This window comes from Entelurus aequoreus, linkage group LG03 (genome assembly GCF_033978785.1).
Source record: "Entelurus aequoreus isolate RoL-2023_Sb linkage group LG03, RoL_Eaeq_v1.1, whole genome shotgun sequence".
In the NCBI taxonomy this organism is placed as follows: domain Eukaryota; kingdom Metazoa; phylum Chordata; class Actinopteri; order Syngnathiformes; family Syngnathidae; genus Entelurus; species Entelurus aequoreus.
Genome location: NC_084733.1, coordinates 88678053 through 88696621, shown reverse-complemented (window position 1 = coordinate 88696621; position 18569 = coordinate 88678053). Strand labels below are relative to the sequence as shown.

General features: G+C 33.4%; 1 protein-coding gene across 1 annotated transcript in view; it reads left to right on the top strand.

Annotated features, from left to right (window-relative positions):
• LOC133645847 (proline-rich protein 5-like) overlaps positions 1 to 15069 on the top strand; it is a 31321-nt gene extending 16252 nt beyond the window's left edge. The window contains exons 3-10 of the mRNA XM_062040754.1: positions 4881 to 5006; positions 9418 to 9498; positions 10210 to 10258; positions 10330 to 10479; positions 10550 to 10690; positions 14164 to 14299; positions 14376 to 14636; positions 14689 to 15069. Of these exons, the coding sequence (XP_061896738.1) occupies positions 4881 to 5006; positions 9418 to 9498; positions 10210 to 10258; positions 10330 to 10479; positions 10550 to 10690; positions 14164 to 14299; positions 14376 to 14636; positions 14689 to 14963 (1219 nt within the window). The 3' untranslated portion in view covers positions 14964 to 15069. The remainder of the gene's footprint in view (positions 1 to 4880; positions 5007 to 9417; positions 9499 to 10209; positions 10259 to 10329; positions 10480 to 10549; positions 10691 to 14163; positions 14300 to 14375; positions 14637 to 14688) is intronic.
• The last annotated feature ends 3500 nt before the right edge of the window (positions 15070 to 18569 follow it).

Here is an 18569-nt window from a genome sequence, read left to right as displayed (position 1 = left end):
TGAAATCTATTTGCTATTTTTACCTTGCACAATTTGATGGATAACAGTACTGCCGTTTTTATGGTAAAAAAAAAAAAAAAAGGCAGCTCAGTTGTCAGAATTTTACTGTAAAATTGACATTTCTTTTTTTACTGTAAATTAAAAAAAATACAATTTTACAGTACATTTTTTGCACCTGAGCTGCCAGTTTGTTTCTGTAGATTTTTTTTCGATGTATTACTGTAAATGCCAAAACGGCACCACAGTTTATTACAGTAAAAAAAAATTAATGTTTTTTTTTTTTATTTAGAGAAAAATGCTGTAAAAACCACAATAAATTTCACAATTTGACCATGAAATCTATTTGCTATTTTTACATTGCACAATTTGATGGATAACTTGCTTTGAAATCATTATTATTAGTATTTATTTCTATTTAAAAAAACGGTTTGAATGTTTGAGCATATATTTTTGCATAATTAGACAATATTTAAGTGAACATAATTTTTTTTTTCTCCCAAAATATAAAGAAATACTACATTTAGTAAGAAAAGTTACGGTACTTTATTGATAAATGTTATTTACAGGCTTTCGAGGGCCAAATAAAATGGAGGGCCACATCTGGCCCCCGGGCCTTGAGTTTGACACCTGCGAATTCGACTATAAGCTGCAGATAGATACGCTGTGAAATTAGTTTTTTTACACAGAAACATTTTGTAAATGGTTATTTATCGGTGCCTGTCATGCGGCAGTAAAACGGCTGATCAAACAAAACAGAAGTCATCGTCATGGACACACTAGTAGGTGGCGGCTAACAATGCATGATAAATCCTTCTACCAATAACTGTAAACAACGCTTCATTTACTGTATTTTCCTGACTATATCAAGCCGCACCCACTAAATTTTAGAATAATTTCCCCCCCCCCCATATATTAGTCACAATAGACCACACTAGAGATGTCAAAGTGGTTTTGACTGAGGGCCACATCGCAGTTATGTTTGGCCCCAGAGGGCCGCTTCTAACAGTGAATACTATTTTTACACCATTGTTTAATGCAATTTTTTAGTCAATCAATCAATCAATCAATGATTATTTATATAGCCCTAAATCACAAGTGTCTCAAAGGGCTGTACAAGCCACAACGACATCCTCGGTACAGAGCCCACATACGGGCAAGGAAAAACTCACCCCAGTGGGACGTCGGTAGTAGATTTTTTTTTTTTTACCTAAAATGTAAAAAAAAATATGGTAAATTGTAATAATTTCACCTCAAAATGTAGTGTATATTACTGTAAATGGAAAAACAGTATTGCCGTTTTTATGGTTTAAAAAAAAAAATAAAAATAAATAAAAATAAAAAAGGCAGCTCAGTTGTCAGAATTTTGCTGTAAAATTTACATTTCTTTTTCTGCTGTAAATAAGAAAAATGCAATTTTACAGTAAAAAACACCAGACTCTGTCATCCATATGGTAAATTGTAGTAATTTCACCTCAAAATGTAGTGTATAATACTGTAAATGGAAAAACAGTATTGCCGTTTTTATGGTTTAAAAAAAAAAAAAAAAAAAGGCAGCTCAGAATTTTGCTGTAAAATGTACATTTCTTTTTTTACTGTAAATAAGAAAAATGCAATTTTACAGTAAAAAACACCAGACTCTGTCATCCATATGGTAAATTGTAGTAATGTCACCTCAAAATGTAGTGTATATTACTGTAAATGGAAAAACAGTATTGCCGTTTTTATGGTTTAAAAAAAAAAAAAAAAAAAGGCAGCTCAGTTGTCAGAATTTTGCTGTAAAATTTACATTTCTTTTTCTGCTGTAAATAAGAAAAATGCAATTTTACAGTAAAAAACACCAGACTCTGTCATCCATATGGTAAATTGTAGTAACTTCACCTCAAAATGTAGTGTATATTACTGTAAATGGAAAAACAGTATTGCCGTTTTTGTGGTTTAAAAAAAAAAAAAAAAAAAAAAAAGGCAGCTCAGTTGTCAGAATTTTGCTGTAAAATTTACATTTCTTTTTCTGCTGTAAATAAGAAAAATTCAATTTTACAGTAAAAAACACCATACTCTGTCATCCATATGGTAAATTGTAGTAATGTCACCTCAAAACATTCCTCTTAATCAGGACAAAAAAACGAAGTTGTTTTTTTTACTGGAAAAATTTTAACGGTTTACCCGAAATCAAGTAATACCATTTCTCGACTGATTTCAAAAACTCCAACACCAACCATTCAGAGCATTCACTTCAATTATTTTCTTAACTTTTTCAAAAAAATTCCCGCTTTTCCCGAAATTCCCAAATTTCCATTTAATTCCCTTCCAAATCAATGGGGCATTTTTCAAAGTTCCACAACTCCCACATTTTTTATCCAATTCAAACCGTTCCAACTTCAAACTGTTCAGCCTATTCGGGAATTGCGGGCTTTCCCTTTGACAAATTCCAAAAATTCCCAGAACTCCCAAAATTCCATGTTTTCCGAGACTTTTTTCCCATTCAAAATAAATTGGCCATTTTTCAAACTTCCACCATTTCCACATTTTTCAACCGATTCCAACCATTCCACCTTTAACACATTCCACTAATCCTGCACATTCAAACTATCATTTTTTCAAGTTAAAAAAAAATTCCAGGAATTCCCGTTTTTTTCAAACCCTTTTTTCTGTCCACTACTCCTCCCACATTTTTCAACAATTTCACCGTCAAAACATTCCTCTTAATCAGGACAAAAAAACGAAGTTGTTTTTTGAACTGGGAACATTTTACCGGTTTTCCCGAAATCCAGTAATACCATTTCTCGACTGATTTCCAAAACTCCAACACCAACCATTTCAACTCATTCAGAACATTCACTTCAATTCATTTTTTAACATTTCCAAAAAAAAATTCCCACTTTTCCCGAAATTCCTAAATTTCCATTAAATTCCCTTCAAAATCAATGGGACATTTTTCAAAGCTCCACAACGCCCACATTTTTTAAAAATCCAATTCAAACCGTTCCAACTTCAAAATATTCAGCCTGTTCAGGAATTGTGTTATCCCTTTCAACAATTTTAAAAAAAGATTCCCAGATTTCCCAGAATTCCCAGTTTATAGGGCCATATTCCCCATTTTTCACACTTCCACAATTCCCACATTTTTGAACCGATTCAAACCATTCCACCTTCAACACATTCCACCATCCTGGACATTCAAACTATCATTTTTTTAAGTACATTTTTTTTCTCCAGGAATTCCCAGAATTTCAATTTTTTTCAAACCCTTTTTTCTGTCCACTACTCCTTCCACATTTTTCAACCCACTTCAACCGTTTCACCGTCCAAACATTCCTCTTAATCAGGACAAAAAACAAGGTTGTTTTTTGAACTGGAAAAAATTCACGGTTTTCCCGAAATCACGTAATACCATTTCGCAATAAACATTTTTACTACTTCAACATTTCTCGACTGATTTAAAAAACTCCAACACCAACCATTTCAACTCATTCAGAACATTCACTTCAATTCATTTTTTAACATTTTCCCAAAGAATTCCCGCTTTTCCAGAAATTCCCAAATTTCCATTAAATTCCTTTCAAAATCAATGGGACATTTTTCAAAGTTCCACAACTCCCACCAATTCAAACCGTTCCAACTTCAAACTGTTCAGCCTATTTGGGAATCTCGGGCTTTCCCCTTGACAAATTCCAAAAATTCCCAGAATTCCATGTTTTCTGGGACATTTTTCCCATTCTAAATTAATTGGCCATTTTTCAAAGTTCCACCATTTCCACATTTTTCAACCAATTCAAACCATTCCACCTTCAACACATTCCACTAATCCTGCACATTCAAACTATCATTTTTTCAAATAAAAAAAAATTCCAGTAATTCCCGTTTTTTTTTTCAAATTTTCCAAAAAAAAAATCCAGCTTTTCCCGAAATTCCCTAACTTCCATTAAATTCCCTTCAAAATCAATGGGACATTTTTCAAAGTTCCACAACTCTCACCTTTTTTTTTTATCCAATTCAAACCGTTCCAACTTCAAAATATTCAGCCTGTTCAGGAATTGTGTGCTCTACTTCAACAATTCTAAAAAAACATTCCCAGATTTCCGAGAATTCCCAGGTTTTAGGGCCATTCCCCCCATTTTTCACACTTCCACAATTCCCACATTTTTCAATGGATTCAAACCATTCCAACATCAACACATTCCACTCATCCTGTGTCAGGTTCCAAACACTGATGACATCTATTAAACAGACAAAGAAGCAAGGAATTAAACAGAGACAGAATTAAATTTGGCTCAATTGAGGAGAAACATCTGGACTGTACTCTTGTACAGTCTCCCACCACGCTCTGGTGAAAGATTGTACGCCTCCTCTTTTATTTGGACTTTCCCTGATTACATGGCAACAGCTGTTTCTAAGGGAAGGGGGTCGTAAACAGTTCAAAGAAAAGGTGCCTGGAGGGGAGTCAGGTCCTGCTTTCTCTCCGCTTTGTAGATCTCGGGTCAAGACAAAATCTTCCTGTGGATCACAATACATCAAAGAAACCGACACCTTCATGTCGCTTCCCATCCTACACAGTGGAGTTTTACAAGCCTTCTGCTTGGTAAGCTCAAAGACAGCTTTTGTCTTCTCACTCTGCTCACCCCGCACTTCCACTGGCATCTGCGTGCCGCATAAATATTTGTTGGCATCAAAGGTGGCATTGTTTGGGAACCCCATCGCTGTTCTCTCCTCATCCAAGACCTCGGGGGCAAGCGGGGCCACGCCCATTTTCCATCTCGGCCCCGCCCACACTCTGCTCTTTTTTTTAAAACAAGCTCTCTGTCATGCGTCGGTCGCCCTGTCCTACTTTACTCCGGTCCTTAGCTGGTATGCTCTGGTCTCTCTCTCTCCCCCTCCATGAGGACTCTGCACCGGCTCAAGCTGATGAGCTCGCCCAGCCTCAGCGACCTGGGCAAGAGCGAGAAGGGGTCACCGGAGGACAGGGGGGAGAAGCAGAAGCGGGCCGGCGCCAACGCCACCTGGAACAGGTACAGCAAATTGCAAAAGTAGTCACACTTGAGCCCGTGTTTTTCTATCTGGTTCCAGTTGCAAGGTGGGGACTGAAATAGGAGCTTCTCTGTGCCTTTTGCACAGAACAAAAGACACGTTTGCCTCCTCCAACACCTTTTAAACAGCAACAATTGCCTGGCACACAGCAGACACCCTCTGTTACGCCTCTAGCCCCTTTTCTAAAAGCCGTCAATTGTTTATTAAAATTTGAATTAATCGCAATTAATCACAGGTTATAACTCGCTTGCATAATTTAAATTAACTTTAAAAAAAACTAATATTTTGACTTGTGCTGTCAAACGATTATTTTTAAAATCTCAGACTGATCACATTTTAAAATTTGAATTAATCACGATTAATCGCAGGTTATAACTTGCTTGCATAATTCAGATTAACGTAAAACCCCCATGATATTTTGACTTGTGTTGTCAAACGATTATTTTTAAAATCTCAGACTGATCACATTTTAAAATTTGAATTAATCACGATTAATCGCAGGTTATAACTTGCTTGCATAATTTAAATTAACTTTAAAAAAAAAATTATAATATTTTGACTTGTATTGTCAAAAGATTCTTTAAAAATCAGTGATCACATTTGTTAAAATTTGGATTAATCATGATTAATCACAGGTTATAACTCGCTTGCATAATTTAAATTAACTTTAAAAATTCCCTTAATATTTTTGACTTGTGCTGTGAAACAGTTATTTAAAAAAAAAATCAAATTGATCACATTTTAAAATTTGAATTAATCACGATTAATCACAGGTTATAACTCGCTTGCATAATTCAGATTAACGTAATACCCCTATGATGTTTTGACTTGTGTTGTCAAACGATTATTTTTTAAATATCAAAATGATCACATTTTTAAATTTGGATTAATCATGATTAATCACAGGTTATAACTTGCTTGCATAATTTAAATTAACTTTTAAAAAAAATTCTAATATTTTGACTCGTATTGTCAAAAGATTCTTTAAAAATGAGATTGATACATTTTTTTAAAATTTGGATTAATCACGATTAATCACAGGTTATAACTCGCTTGCATAATTTAAATTAACTTTAAAAATTCCCTTAATATTTTTGACTTGTGCTGTGAAAGTTATCTAAAAAAAAAATCAAATTGATCACATTTTAAAATTTGAATTAATCACGATTAATCACAGGTTGTAACTCGCTTGCATAATTTAAATTAACTTTAAAAAAACTAATATTTTGACTTGTGCTGTCAAACGATTATTTTTAAAATCTCAGACTGATCACATTTTAAAATTTGAATTAATCACGATTAATCGCAGGTTATAACTTGCTTGCATAATTTAGATTAACGTAAAACCCCCATGATGTTTTGACTTGTGTTGTCAAACGATTATTTTTAAAATATCAAAATGATCACATTTTTTAATTTGGATTAATCATGATTTATCACAGGTTATAACTTGCTTGCATAATTTTAAAAAAATTATAATATTTTGACTTGTATTGTCAAAAGATTCTTTAAAAATCAGATTGATCAAAATTTTTTAAAATTTGGATTAATCATGATTAATCACAGGTTATAACTTGCTTGCATAATTTAATTAACTTTAAAAAAAAATTCTAATATTTTGACTTGTATTGTCAAAAGATTCTTTAAAAATCAGATTGATCACATTTTTTAAAATTTGGATGAATCATGATTAATCACAGGTTATAACTCGCTTGCATAATTTAAATTAACTTTAAAAATACCCTTAATATTTTTGACTTGTGCTGTGAAAGTTATTTTAAAAAAAAATCAAATTGATCACATTTTAAAATTTGAATTAATCTCGATTAATCACAGGTTATAACTCGCTTGCATAATTTAAATTAACTTTAAAAAAAGGAATATTTTGACTTGTGCTGTCAAACGATTATTTTAAAAATCTCAGACTGATCACATTTTAAAATTTGAATTAATCACGATTAATCGCAGGTTATGACTTGCTTGCATGATTTAGATTAACGTAATACCCCCATGATATTTTGACTTGTGTTGTCAAACGATTTTTTTTAAAATGTCAGACTGATCACATTTTAAAATTTGAATTAATCACGATTAATCGCAGGTTATAACTTGCTTGTATAATTTAAATTAACTTTCAAAAAAAAATTCTAATATTTTGACTTGTATTGTCAAAAGATTCTTTAAAAATCAGATTGATAAAAAAATTTAAAATTTGGATTAATCATGATTAATCACAGGTTATAACTCGCTTGCATAATTTAAATTAACTTTAAAAATTCCCTTAATATTTTTGACTTGTGCTGTGAAACAGTTATTTAAAAAAAATCAAATTCATCACATTTTAAAATTTGAATTAATCTCGATTAATCACAGGTTATAACTCGCTTGCATAATTTAAATTAACTTTAAAAATACCCTTAATATTTTTGACTTGTGCTGTCAAACAATTATTTAAAAAAAAATCAGACTGATCACAATTTTAAATTTGAATTAATTACGATTAATCACAGGTTATAACTTTCTTGCATATTTTAGATTAACGTTAAAAAAAATCTAAAATTTTGATTTGTGTTGTCAAACTATTATTTTTAAAATATCAAAATGATCACATTTTTAAATTTGAATGAATCACGATTAATCACAGGTTGTAACTCGTTTGCATAATTGAAATTAACTTTAAAAATACCCTTAGTATTTTTGACTTGTGCTGTCAAATGATTATTTAAAAAAAAAATCAAATTGATCACATTTTTAAAATTTGGATTAATTACAATTAATCGCAGGTTATATATAACTCACTTGAATAATTTAAATTAACTTTAAAAAAAATATATTTTTGACTTGTGCTGTCAAACGATTATTTAAAAAAAATCACATTAATCAGATTTTTTTATTTGAATTAATCACGATTAATCACAGGTTATGACCCGCTTGCATACTTTAAATTAACTTAAAAAAAAACATCTCAATATTTTGACAGTCAGATTGATCACATTTTTGAAAAAAAAATTGGATTAATCATGATCAATCACAGGTTATAACTCGCTTTCATAATTTAAATTAACTTTTTTTTTAAATATTTATATTTTGACTTATGCTGTCAAATGATTGTTTAAAAAAAATTAATTGCATATCTAAAATTAACTTTAAAAAAGCCTAATATTTAGACTTGTGTTGTCAAAGGTCTATTAAAAAAAAAAATCAGATGTATCACATTTTTTAAAATTTGAATTAATCATGATTAATCACAGGTTATAACTCACTTGAATAATTTAAATTAACTTGAAAAAAAATTATATTTTTGACTTGTACTGTCAAGCGATAATAAAAAATCTGATTAAACTAATTTTTACATTTGAATTAATCATGATTAATCACAGGTTATAACTCGCTTGCATAATTTAAATTAACTATAAAAATACTTTTAATATTTTTTACTCGTGCTGTCAAACTATTATTTAAAAAAAATCAGATTAATCACATTTTTAAATTTGAGTTAATCACGATTAATCACAGGTTATAACATGCTTGCATAATTAAAATTAACTTAAAAAAAACATTTTTGACTTGTGCTGTCAAACGATTATTAAAAAAAATCAAGAGTAATCAAAATTTTTTATTTTAATTAATCATGATTAATCACAGGTTATAACTCGCTTGCATAATTTAAATTAACTTTAAAAAAATCTTTATATTTTGACTTGTGCTGTCAAACAATTATTTAAAAAAAATCAGATTGATCACATTTTTTAAATTTGGATCAATCATGGTTAATCGCAGGCTATTACTTGCTTGCATAATTTAATTCAACTTTAAAAAGACCCTTAATATTTTGACTCGTGCTCTCAAACCATGAATTTTTAAAATCAGGTTAATCACATTTTTGCATTTGGATTAATCATGATTAATCACAAGTTATTACTTACTTGCATAACTTAAATCAACTTTAAAAATACCCTTAATATTTTGACTTATGCTGTCAAACGATAACAAAAAAAACAAAAATCAGATTAATCGCATTTTTGAATTTGGATTAATCATGATTAATCGCAGGTTATTGCTCGCTTGCATATCTTAAATTAACTGTTTTTTTTTAACTTAATGTTTTGACTTTTGCTGTTAAATGATTATTTTTTCTGAATCAGATTAATCCAATTTTTTAATTTGGATTCATCATGGTTAATTACTTATTATTACTGACTTGCATGATTTTAAATTAACTTAAAAAAAACCTTAACATTTTAATTAGTGCTGTCAAAAGTGTTAAGAAAAACTCAGATTATTCACATTTTTGAATTTGTATGAATCAGGATTAATTACAGGTTATTACACACTTTACAACCTCATTTACATGTTTTTCTGCATTTTAAGGCGGTATTTTTTTTGTTGCAGTATCCACAACGCCGTCATCGCAGTCTTCCAGAAGAAAGGTTTGGCTGACAACGAACTTTACGCTCTAAACGAAGGCGTCAGGTACGGTCGAGGCGTTTCCCTGCAGTTGACACCTAAAATAGGGGGATACATGCATGCAATGCGTTTACCTATGCAAATTACGGAATTAAGGGTGTTTACTTGTGCATATTGGGGATATAAGGGCGTGTTTATATGCAAATTATGATAGACACGCCCGCACTAACCATTTGGCATTCAGCAACTTAAGAACAGCAGGTGGGAACAATTTGGCCGTTTAAGAACGCGTCATGAATTTGAAAGGACTCCTCTTAGGAAATCACTTAGGAAGAAAGATACGAGGAAAAGTTAGGAACTTATTGCTGCAAAGAAGGATAAAAACAACTGAAATATTCTCGATTGCTAAAACAAAGTAGATGCGGGAAATATCGCTCAAAGGAAGACATGAAACTGCTGCAGGAAAATACCAAAAAAAAGACAAAAAAACACCAAAATAGGAGCGCGAGACAAGAACTAAAACACTCCACCCAGGAAAACACCAAAAAAGTCAAAATTACGGAATTAAGGATGTTTACATATGCATATTGGGACATGCACGCGCTAACCATTTGGCATTCAGCAACTTAAGAACAACAGGTGGGAACAATTTGGCCGTTTAAGAACACGTCATGAATTTGAAAGGACTCCTCTTAGTCGCGGGCAGATTGACCTGTTTTATAACACGTGGTAAACAAGAAGATGAGTCACCCGATAAAGCAGATGTTTCTCCACCAGGCACCTGCTCAAGACAGAGCTGGGGTCCTTCTTCACGGAGTACCTTCAGGTAATGCCAACAGGAAGTAGATGTTTCTCCATATCCTAATGACGGACATTTGTTGACATTTCATGCGACAGAACCAGCTGCTGACAAAAGGCATGGTGATCCTGAGGGACAAGATAAGGTTCTACGAAGGCCAGAAGTTGCTGGACTCTCTGGCGGAGACGTGGGACTTCTTCTTCTGCGACGTGCTCTCCATGCTGCAGGCCATCTTCCACCCGGTGCAGGTAGACGCTCCTCCCCAGAGGGTAAGCAAGGGGCTCTGACGGGTGTCTGATTGGTGGCGTCTCCACGCAGGGGAAGGAGCCCTCGGTCCGTCAGCTGGCCCTGCTCCACTTCCGGAGCACCATCGTCCTGAGCGTGAAGCTGGAGGACGCCTTGTCTCGACCCCGAGCCAGAGTGCCGCCGTCTGTCACGCAGATGCTGCTCGTCCTGCAGGTGAGGTGATTCTTTACCTCCTGCCAGGTGCATCAGGTGTGTCCAAGGGGCCGCTTACAACCCCTGAGGCACGTTGTAAAAATAAAGTTAAATTTTTTTTTTTTAAAAAGCACAATTTAAAGAGAAGTAGCTAAATTAGGGGAAACAATTGCAAAAAATATTAATAAACATATTATTGGTAACACTTTAGTATGGGGAACATATTCACCATTAATTAGTTGCTTGTTAACATGCAAGTTACCGTATTTTCCGCACCATAAGCCGCACCTAAAAACCACAATTTTTCTCAAAAGCAGACAGTGCGGCTAATAACCCGGTGCGCCTTATATATGGATTAATATTCATATTTATTTTCATAAAGTTTAGGTCTCGCAACTACGGTAAACAGCCGCCATCTTTTTTCCCCGTAAAAGAGGAAGCGCTTCTTCTACGGTAAGCAACCGCCCCCATAGAAGAGGAAGCGCTTCTTCTTCTACTGTAAGCAACCGCCAAGGTGAGCACCCGCCCCCGTAGAAGAAGAAGCGCGCGGATATTACGTTTCATTTCATTTGTGTGTTTCTGTAAAGACAACAAAATGTCTCCTACTAAGAGACACGCGTACAAGGTTCCACTGACTTTTGATATTCATGTGAACCGCACTGTGGATACAACGGGAGCACGTACGGTGAATATTCGCACCACAGGGAATGAGAAGTCGTCCTACTGTGATTCTAGCTTGCCATGCTAACGGCCAGAAACTTCCGCCCACGGTGATATTCAAAAGGAAGACCTTGCCAAAAGAGAACTTTCCAGCCGGCGTCATCATAAAAGCTATCTCGAAGGGATGGATGGATGAAGAAAAAATGAGCGAGTGGTTGATAGACGTTTACGCGAAGACACCGGGTGACTTTTTTCACGCAGCGCCGTTCCTGTTGATCTACGACTGCATGCGCGTCCACATCACAGATGGTGTCAAAAAACAAGTGAAGCACACCGAAGAAGAAGAATTCGAGGGATTTGTGGATGAGTAATAACTTCAGAAAGTGAGCTTTAAATGTTTATTTTGTGTGTTGTGTGACACTAACGTATGAGCAACGTTGAGTTATTGATGTTGCTATTGCTCTGCACTATTTTGAGTGTTACTATTTTTGTGATTGCACATTTGTACATTACATTTTGGGAGTGAACAGAGTTGTTAGAACGCTGGTTTGTAATATATTATTAAAGTTTGACTGACCTATCTGACTGTTTTGTTGACATTCCCTTTAGCGTAGCGTAGGTGCGGCTAATAGCACGGGGCGGCTAACAGGTAAACAAAGTTTTGAAATATGCCGTTCATTAAACGTGCGGCTAATAACACGGGGCGCCTTATGGTGCGGAAAATACGGTAGTAACATATTGGCTCTTAATTATTCATTATTAAGTACTTATTAGAGAATAGAATAGAAAGTACTTGATTGATCCCTGGGGGAAATTTAGCACCACAGTTCGCTCACAATAGACGATAAACACTTAGGTATTTTTTACATGTGAATGATATAAATACAGTCTATTATACAGCATTATTCACATGTGAATAATATAGTCTATTATACAGCATTATTCACATGTGAATAACATAAATACAGTCTATTATACAGCATTATTCACATGTGAATAACATAAATACAGTCTATTATACAGCATTATTCACATGTGAATAACATAAATACAGTCTATTATACAGCATTATTCACATGTGAATAACATAAATACAGTCTAGTATACAGCATTATTCACATGTGAATAACATAAATACAGTCTATTATACAGCATTATTCACATGTGAATAACATAAATACAGTCTATTATACAGCATTATTCACATGTGAATAACATAAATACAGTCTATTATACAGCATTATTCACATGTGAATAATATAAATAGTCTATTATACAGCACTATTCACTGTATTTATGTTATTCACATGTGAATAATGCTGTATAATAGACTGTATTTATGTTATTCACATGTGAATAATGCTGTATAATAGACTGTATTTATATTATTCACATGTGAATAATGCTGTATAATAGACTGTATTTATGTTATTCACATGTGAATAATGCTGTATAATAGACTGTATTTATGTTATTCACATGTGAATAATGCTGTATAATAGACTGTATTTATATTATTCACATGTGAATAATATAAATAGTCTATTATACAGCACTATTCACATGTGAATAACATAAATACAGTCTATTATACAGCATTATTCACATGTGAATAACATAAATACAGTCTATTATACAGCATTATTCACATGTGAATAACATAAATACAGTCTATTATACAGCATTATTCACATGTGAATAACATAAATACAGTCTATTATACAGCATTATTCACATGTGAATAACATAAATACAGTCTATTATACAGCATTATTCACAAGTGAATAACAAATACAGTCTATTATACAGCATTATTCACATGTGAATAACATAGTCTATTATACAGCATTATTCACATGTGAATAATATAAATAGTCTATTATACAGCATTATTCACATGTGAATAACAAATACAGTCTATTATACAGCATTATTCACATGTGAATAATATAAATACAGTCTATTATACAGCATTATTCACATGTGAATAACATAAATACTCTATTATACAACATTATTCACATGTGAATAACAAATACAGTCTATTATACAGCATTATTCACATGTGAATAACATAAATACAGTCTATTATACAGCATTATTCACATGTGAATAACATAAATACAGTCTATTATACAGCATTATTCACAAGTGAATAATATAGTCTATTATACAGCATTATTCACATGTTAATAACATAAATACAGTCTATTATACAGCATTATTCACATGTGAATAATATAGTCTATTATACAGCATTATTCACATGTGAATAACATAAATACAGTCTATTATACAGCATTATTCACATGTGAATAACATAAATACTGTCAAATACAGTCTATTATACAGCATTATTGACATGTGAATAACATAAATACTGTCAAATACCGTCGATTATACAGCATTATTCACATGTGAATAACATAAATACAGTCTATTATACAGCATTATTCACATGTGAATAATATAAATAGTCTATTATACAGCATTATTCACATGTGAATAACATAAATACAGTCTATTATACAGCATTATTCACATGTGAATGATATAAATAGTCTATTATACAGCATTATTCACATGTGAATAATATAAATACAGTCTATTATACAGCATTATTCACATGTGAATAATATAAATACAGTCTATTATACAGCATTATTCACATGTGAATGATATAAATACAGTCTATTATACAGCATTATTCACATGTGAATGATATAGATACATTATACATAATAATTTGGCCACACCTAGTGTGTGTGTGACTATCATTGGTACTTTAACTTAAATGTAGATCGGTGCCTATAGCTAACGGTGTGTCGTTGCAGGGAGTCCACGAGTCGCGTGGCGTGAACGAGGACTACCTGAGGCTGGAATCCCTGGTCCAGAAAGTGGTCTCTCCCTACCTGGGCACGCACGGACTTTACTCCGGAGACCAGAGCGAGGACCACTGCTGTGTTCTGGGTGTGTGCACGGCCTCGCCGGGTGTTTGATAACCGCCTGCTGGTGTCATGGTATGACCCAAGTCCGCTCCCTGCAGAGAGGCGCCTCCAGTGGGGCTGGTCCAAGTCTGCCGAGCAGCTGTCCAAGAACCCGGTGGTACGGTCCAAGAGCTACAACATCCCTCTGCTGCTGACCCCGGTGGCAGAGTACGACCCCGACGGCGGCGCCGCCGGCAGCGGCGGGATCCGCCGTCACTCGGCCTGTGAGATGATTTCCTGTCTGGAGGAGCAAACGTTGACCTACGCCGAGCTCTCCGGCTCCGCCTCCAACAGGCTCTGCGTGGGCTCGCAGTATAAAGGTACACGCCCTCGCCGCCGACGCACTCAGGTTCTGACGCCGTGACTTCGCAGGCGCCGCCTCCTCGGACCTGCCGCTGTCCTCGCCGTCCATCCTCGCGCTGCGCTCTTCCGGAGCGCTGCACGGCACCGAGGCCACGACCACCATGACCGACCTGGGCAAGGCGGCGTCCTGCACGCCGCCCAGCGAGTCGTCCAGCCCAGACACCATCATCGGACAGGTGCTCGAGTCCACCGACTCCGACTCAGACGGGATATTTATTGATTTTCCTTCTCGTTCCTCGGAGGCTCTGGGCTACGCTCGCGAAGGCAGGCAGAGCACCGTGTAGCTAAACAACACACACACACACACACACACACACACACACACACACACACACACACACACACACACACACACACACACACACACACACACACACACACACACACACACACTTGTATTTCTTACCTTCTTGGGACCTCCGAATAATGCCTCCCTCTTTAGGACCAGCCTTTCTAGATATATAAAGATGTGTATTTACAACATTAATAATATATACATACTATGCAAATACAAAAAAGCTTGTTGTGAAAAATGAGTTGGAAAAAGGTCACAATTTCACAAGAAAAACTTAGAAATTTGGCAGTATTATAATAAAAGTCCTAATTTTACTCAACGCAAGTCAAGATTTTACAAGAAAAACTGAACAATTGTGCAATGCTATGATAAAAGTTGGAATTTTACTCAATAACAGTCGCAATTTGACAAAAAAAAGCTTAAAATGTTGGCAATCTTATGAAAAGAGTCGTCCTTTTACCCGACAAGTCACAATTTTATCAGAAAACTTTGGAAATGTTGGCAATATTATAATAATAATAATCAGAATTTTATTTGGAAACGTTATGACAAAAGTCATAATTTTAGCCAAAAAATGTCACTATTTTACAAGAACAACCAAAAAATTGGCTATATTTTGATAAGAGTCAGAATTTTACATGACAAATATCACCATTTTGCATTAAAAAAGTAATACATTTTACATTAAAAAGTAATAATTTTACGAGAAAATATTGCAGTATTACAGAAACGGAAAGAATATGAGAAATTGTTCCCAATTTTTTAGGAAAGAAGTCAACACATTGTGAGAAAAAGACTGCTTTTACTTATTTTTTTAAATTATTTTTTTGTTTGTAATTGTTTTTTAATTTTCCTAATTTACTTCAAGTTATTACAGTATGTCTCTATATACATATTTATTTTGATTTTTTTATTTTTTTTTATTTTGGCCAAACGGGGCGCATTTCAATTTCTTACACACACTTGTTATTTCATATGTTGGCCAGAGGCACCCTCATTTTGATAGATTCCACCAGCAGGGGTGCAAATTAGATGCAATGTTATTGGGACCCTGATTTATGTCCTCACTTGTTCACACCTCCTCATATGGACGCTACTATTCCTTGTTGATGTCTCAAGAAGGGTAGAAAAACAAGAACACACACACACACACATTCTTGTATTTCTTACCTTCTTGAGACCTGAGAATAATGCCTCCCTCTTTAGGACCAGCCTTTCTAGATATATAAAGATGTGTATTTACAACATTAATAATATATACATACTATGCAAATATAAAAAAAGCTTGTTGTGAAAAATGAGTTGGAATTTCACAAGAAAAAGGTCACAATTTCACAAGAAAAACTTAGAAATTTGGCAGTATTATAATAAAAGTCGTCATTTTACTCAACGCAAGTCAAGATTTTTCAAGAAAAACGGAACATTTGTGCAATATTATGATAAAAGTTGGAATTTAACTCGATAACAGTCGCAATTTTACAAAAAAAGCTTAAAATTTTGGCACTCTCATGAAAAAAGTCACAATTTTATCAGAAAACTTTGAAATTTTGGCAATGTTATAATCATAATCGGAATTTTACTTGGCAAAATTATGACTGTTGTCATAATTTTACCCAAAAAATGTCACTATTTTACAAGAACAACAAAAAAATTGGCAATATTGTGATAAAAGTCAGAATTTTACATGACAAATGTCACCATTTTGCATTAAAAAGTAATAATTTTACATTAAAAAGTAATAATTTTACGAGAAAATATTGCAGTATTACAGAAACAGAAAGAATATGAGAAATTGTTCCCAATTTTATAGGAAAGAAGTCAACACATTGTGAGAAAAAGACTGCTTTTAGTTTTTTTTTTTAATTATTTTTTTGTTTGTAATTGGTTTTTAATTTTCCTAATTTACTTCAAGTTATTACAGTATGTTTCTATATACATCTTTTTTTTTTTAAATTTTGGCCAAAGGGGGCGCATTTCAATTTCTTACACACACTTGTTATTTCATATGTTGGCCAGAGGGGGAAGCCCTTCAAATTTTTCCACACACTTGTTATTTCATATGTTGACCAGAGGGGGTGCACTTACAAATTCTTACACACACACTTGTTATTTCATATGTTGACCAGAGGGGGAGCACTTTTAAAAGCGACACACAGTCAATGTGAAAAATCCCTCCTTTTTGGGACCACCCTCATTTTGATAGATGTCACCACCAGGGGGTGCAAATGAGACATTGTCTATTAGATGCAATGTTATTGGGACCATGATTTATGTCCTCACTTGTTCACACCTCCTCATATGGAAGATACTTTTCTTTATTGATGTCTCAAGAAGGTTAGAAAAACAAGAACACACACACACACACACACACACACACACACACACACACACACACACACACACACACACACACACACACACACACACACACACACACACACACACTTCATCATTGTGAGTACATTTCTTTTGTCCTCCATCCATTTATCCTGCTTCATGCCAGTGGTGTCATGCTAAATTGTTTTCAGACTAAATACATTAACTCATTTAGGTTTAATGCCGATTTCCGCAAAAATGTGTGGATTTTTTGCCAAAGAAAGAATGCGGATTCGGTTAAGATCTGGATAAAAGTGCCCATTGGGATTGTCCAGTTAGAAAAAAAAACATGTCTCTAAATTTTGTGTATTTTTTTCCTTTTAAATTAAAAAACTTTTTTTTTTAAAGTTTTTTCTTTCCGATAAAACAAAAATTTTTTCAATTTGCTTTTTAGCAAGTAGGAACATTTTTATAATTGGAAATAAATCCTTTATTTGAAAAAAAATAATTCATGCTTTTATTATGAAAATGCAAAAATCACAATTTTGCGAGACATTCTTTATAAAAGGAAGAAAGATTATTTAAACAATTGAAAATACATTCTTTATTTAAAAACCAAGAAAATCAGGCGTTTATAAAAAATGCTAAAAATGTTTGCCAAAGAAACAATGCGAATTTGGTGAAAATCTGGATAAAAGGGCCCATTAGGATTGTCCGGTTAGAAAAAAAAAACATGTCTCTAAGTTTTGTATATTTTTTTCCTTTTAAATTAAAAAACTTTTTTTTAAAAAGTTTTTTCTTTCCGATAAAACAAATTTTTTTTCAATTTGCTTTATAACAAGTAGGAACATTTTTATAATTGGAAATAAGTCCTTTATTTGAAAAAAAATTATTCATGCTTTTATTATGAAAATGCAAAAATCACAATTTTGCGAGACATTCTTTATAAAAGGAAGAAAGATTATTTAAACAATTGAAAATACATTCTTTATTTAAAAACCAAGAAAATCAGGCGTTTATTAAAATGCTAAAAATGTTTGCCAAAGAAAGAATGCGAATTTGGTGAAAATCTGGATAAAAGGGCCCATTAGGATTGTCCGGTTAGAAAAAAAAAAACATGTCTCTAAATTTTGTGTATTTTTTCCTTTTAAATTAAAAAAAACTTTTTTTTTTTTTTTTTTGTAAAATTTTTCCTTTCCGATAAAATAAAACGTTTTCATCTCAAAATGTGCTTTATAACAAGTAGGAAACAATTTATAATTGGAAATACATCCTTTAT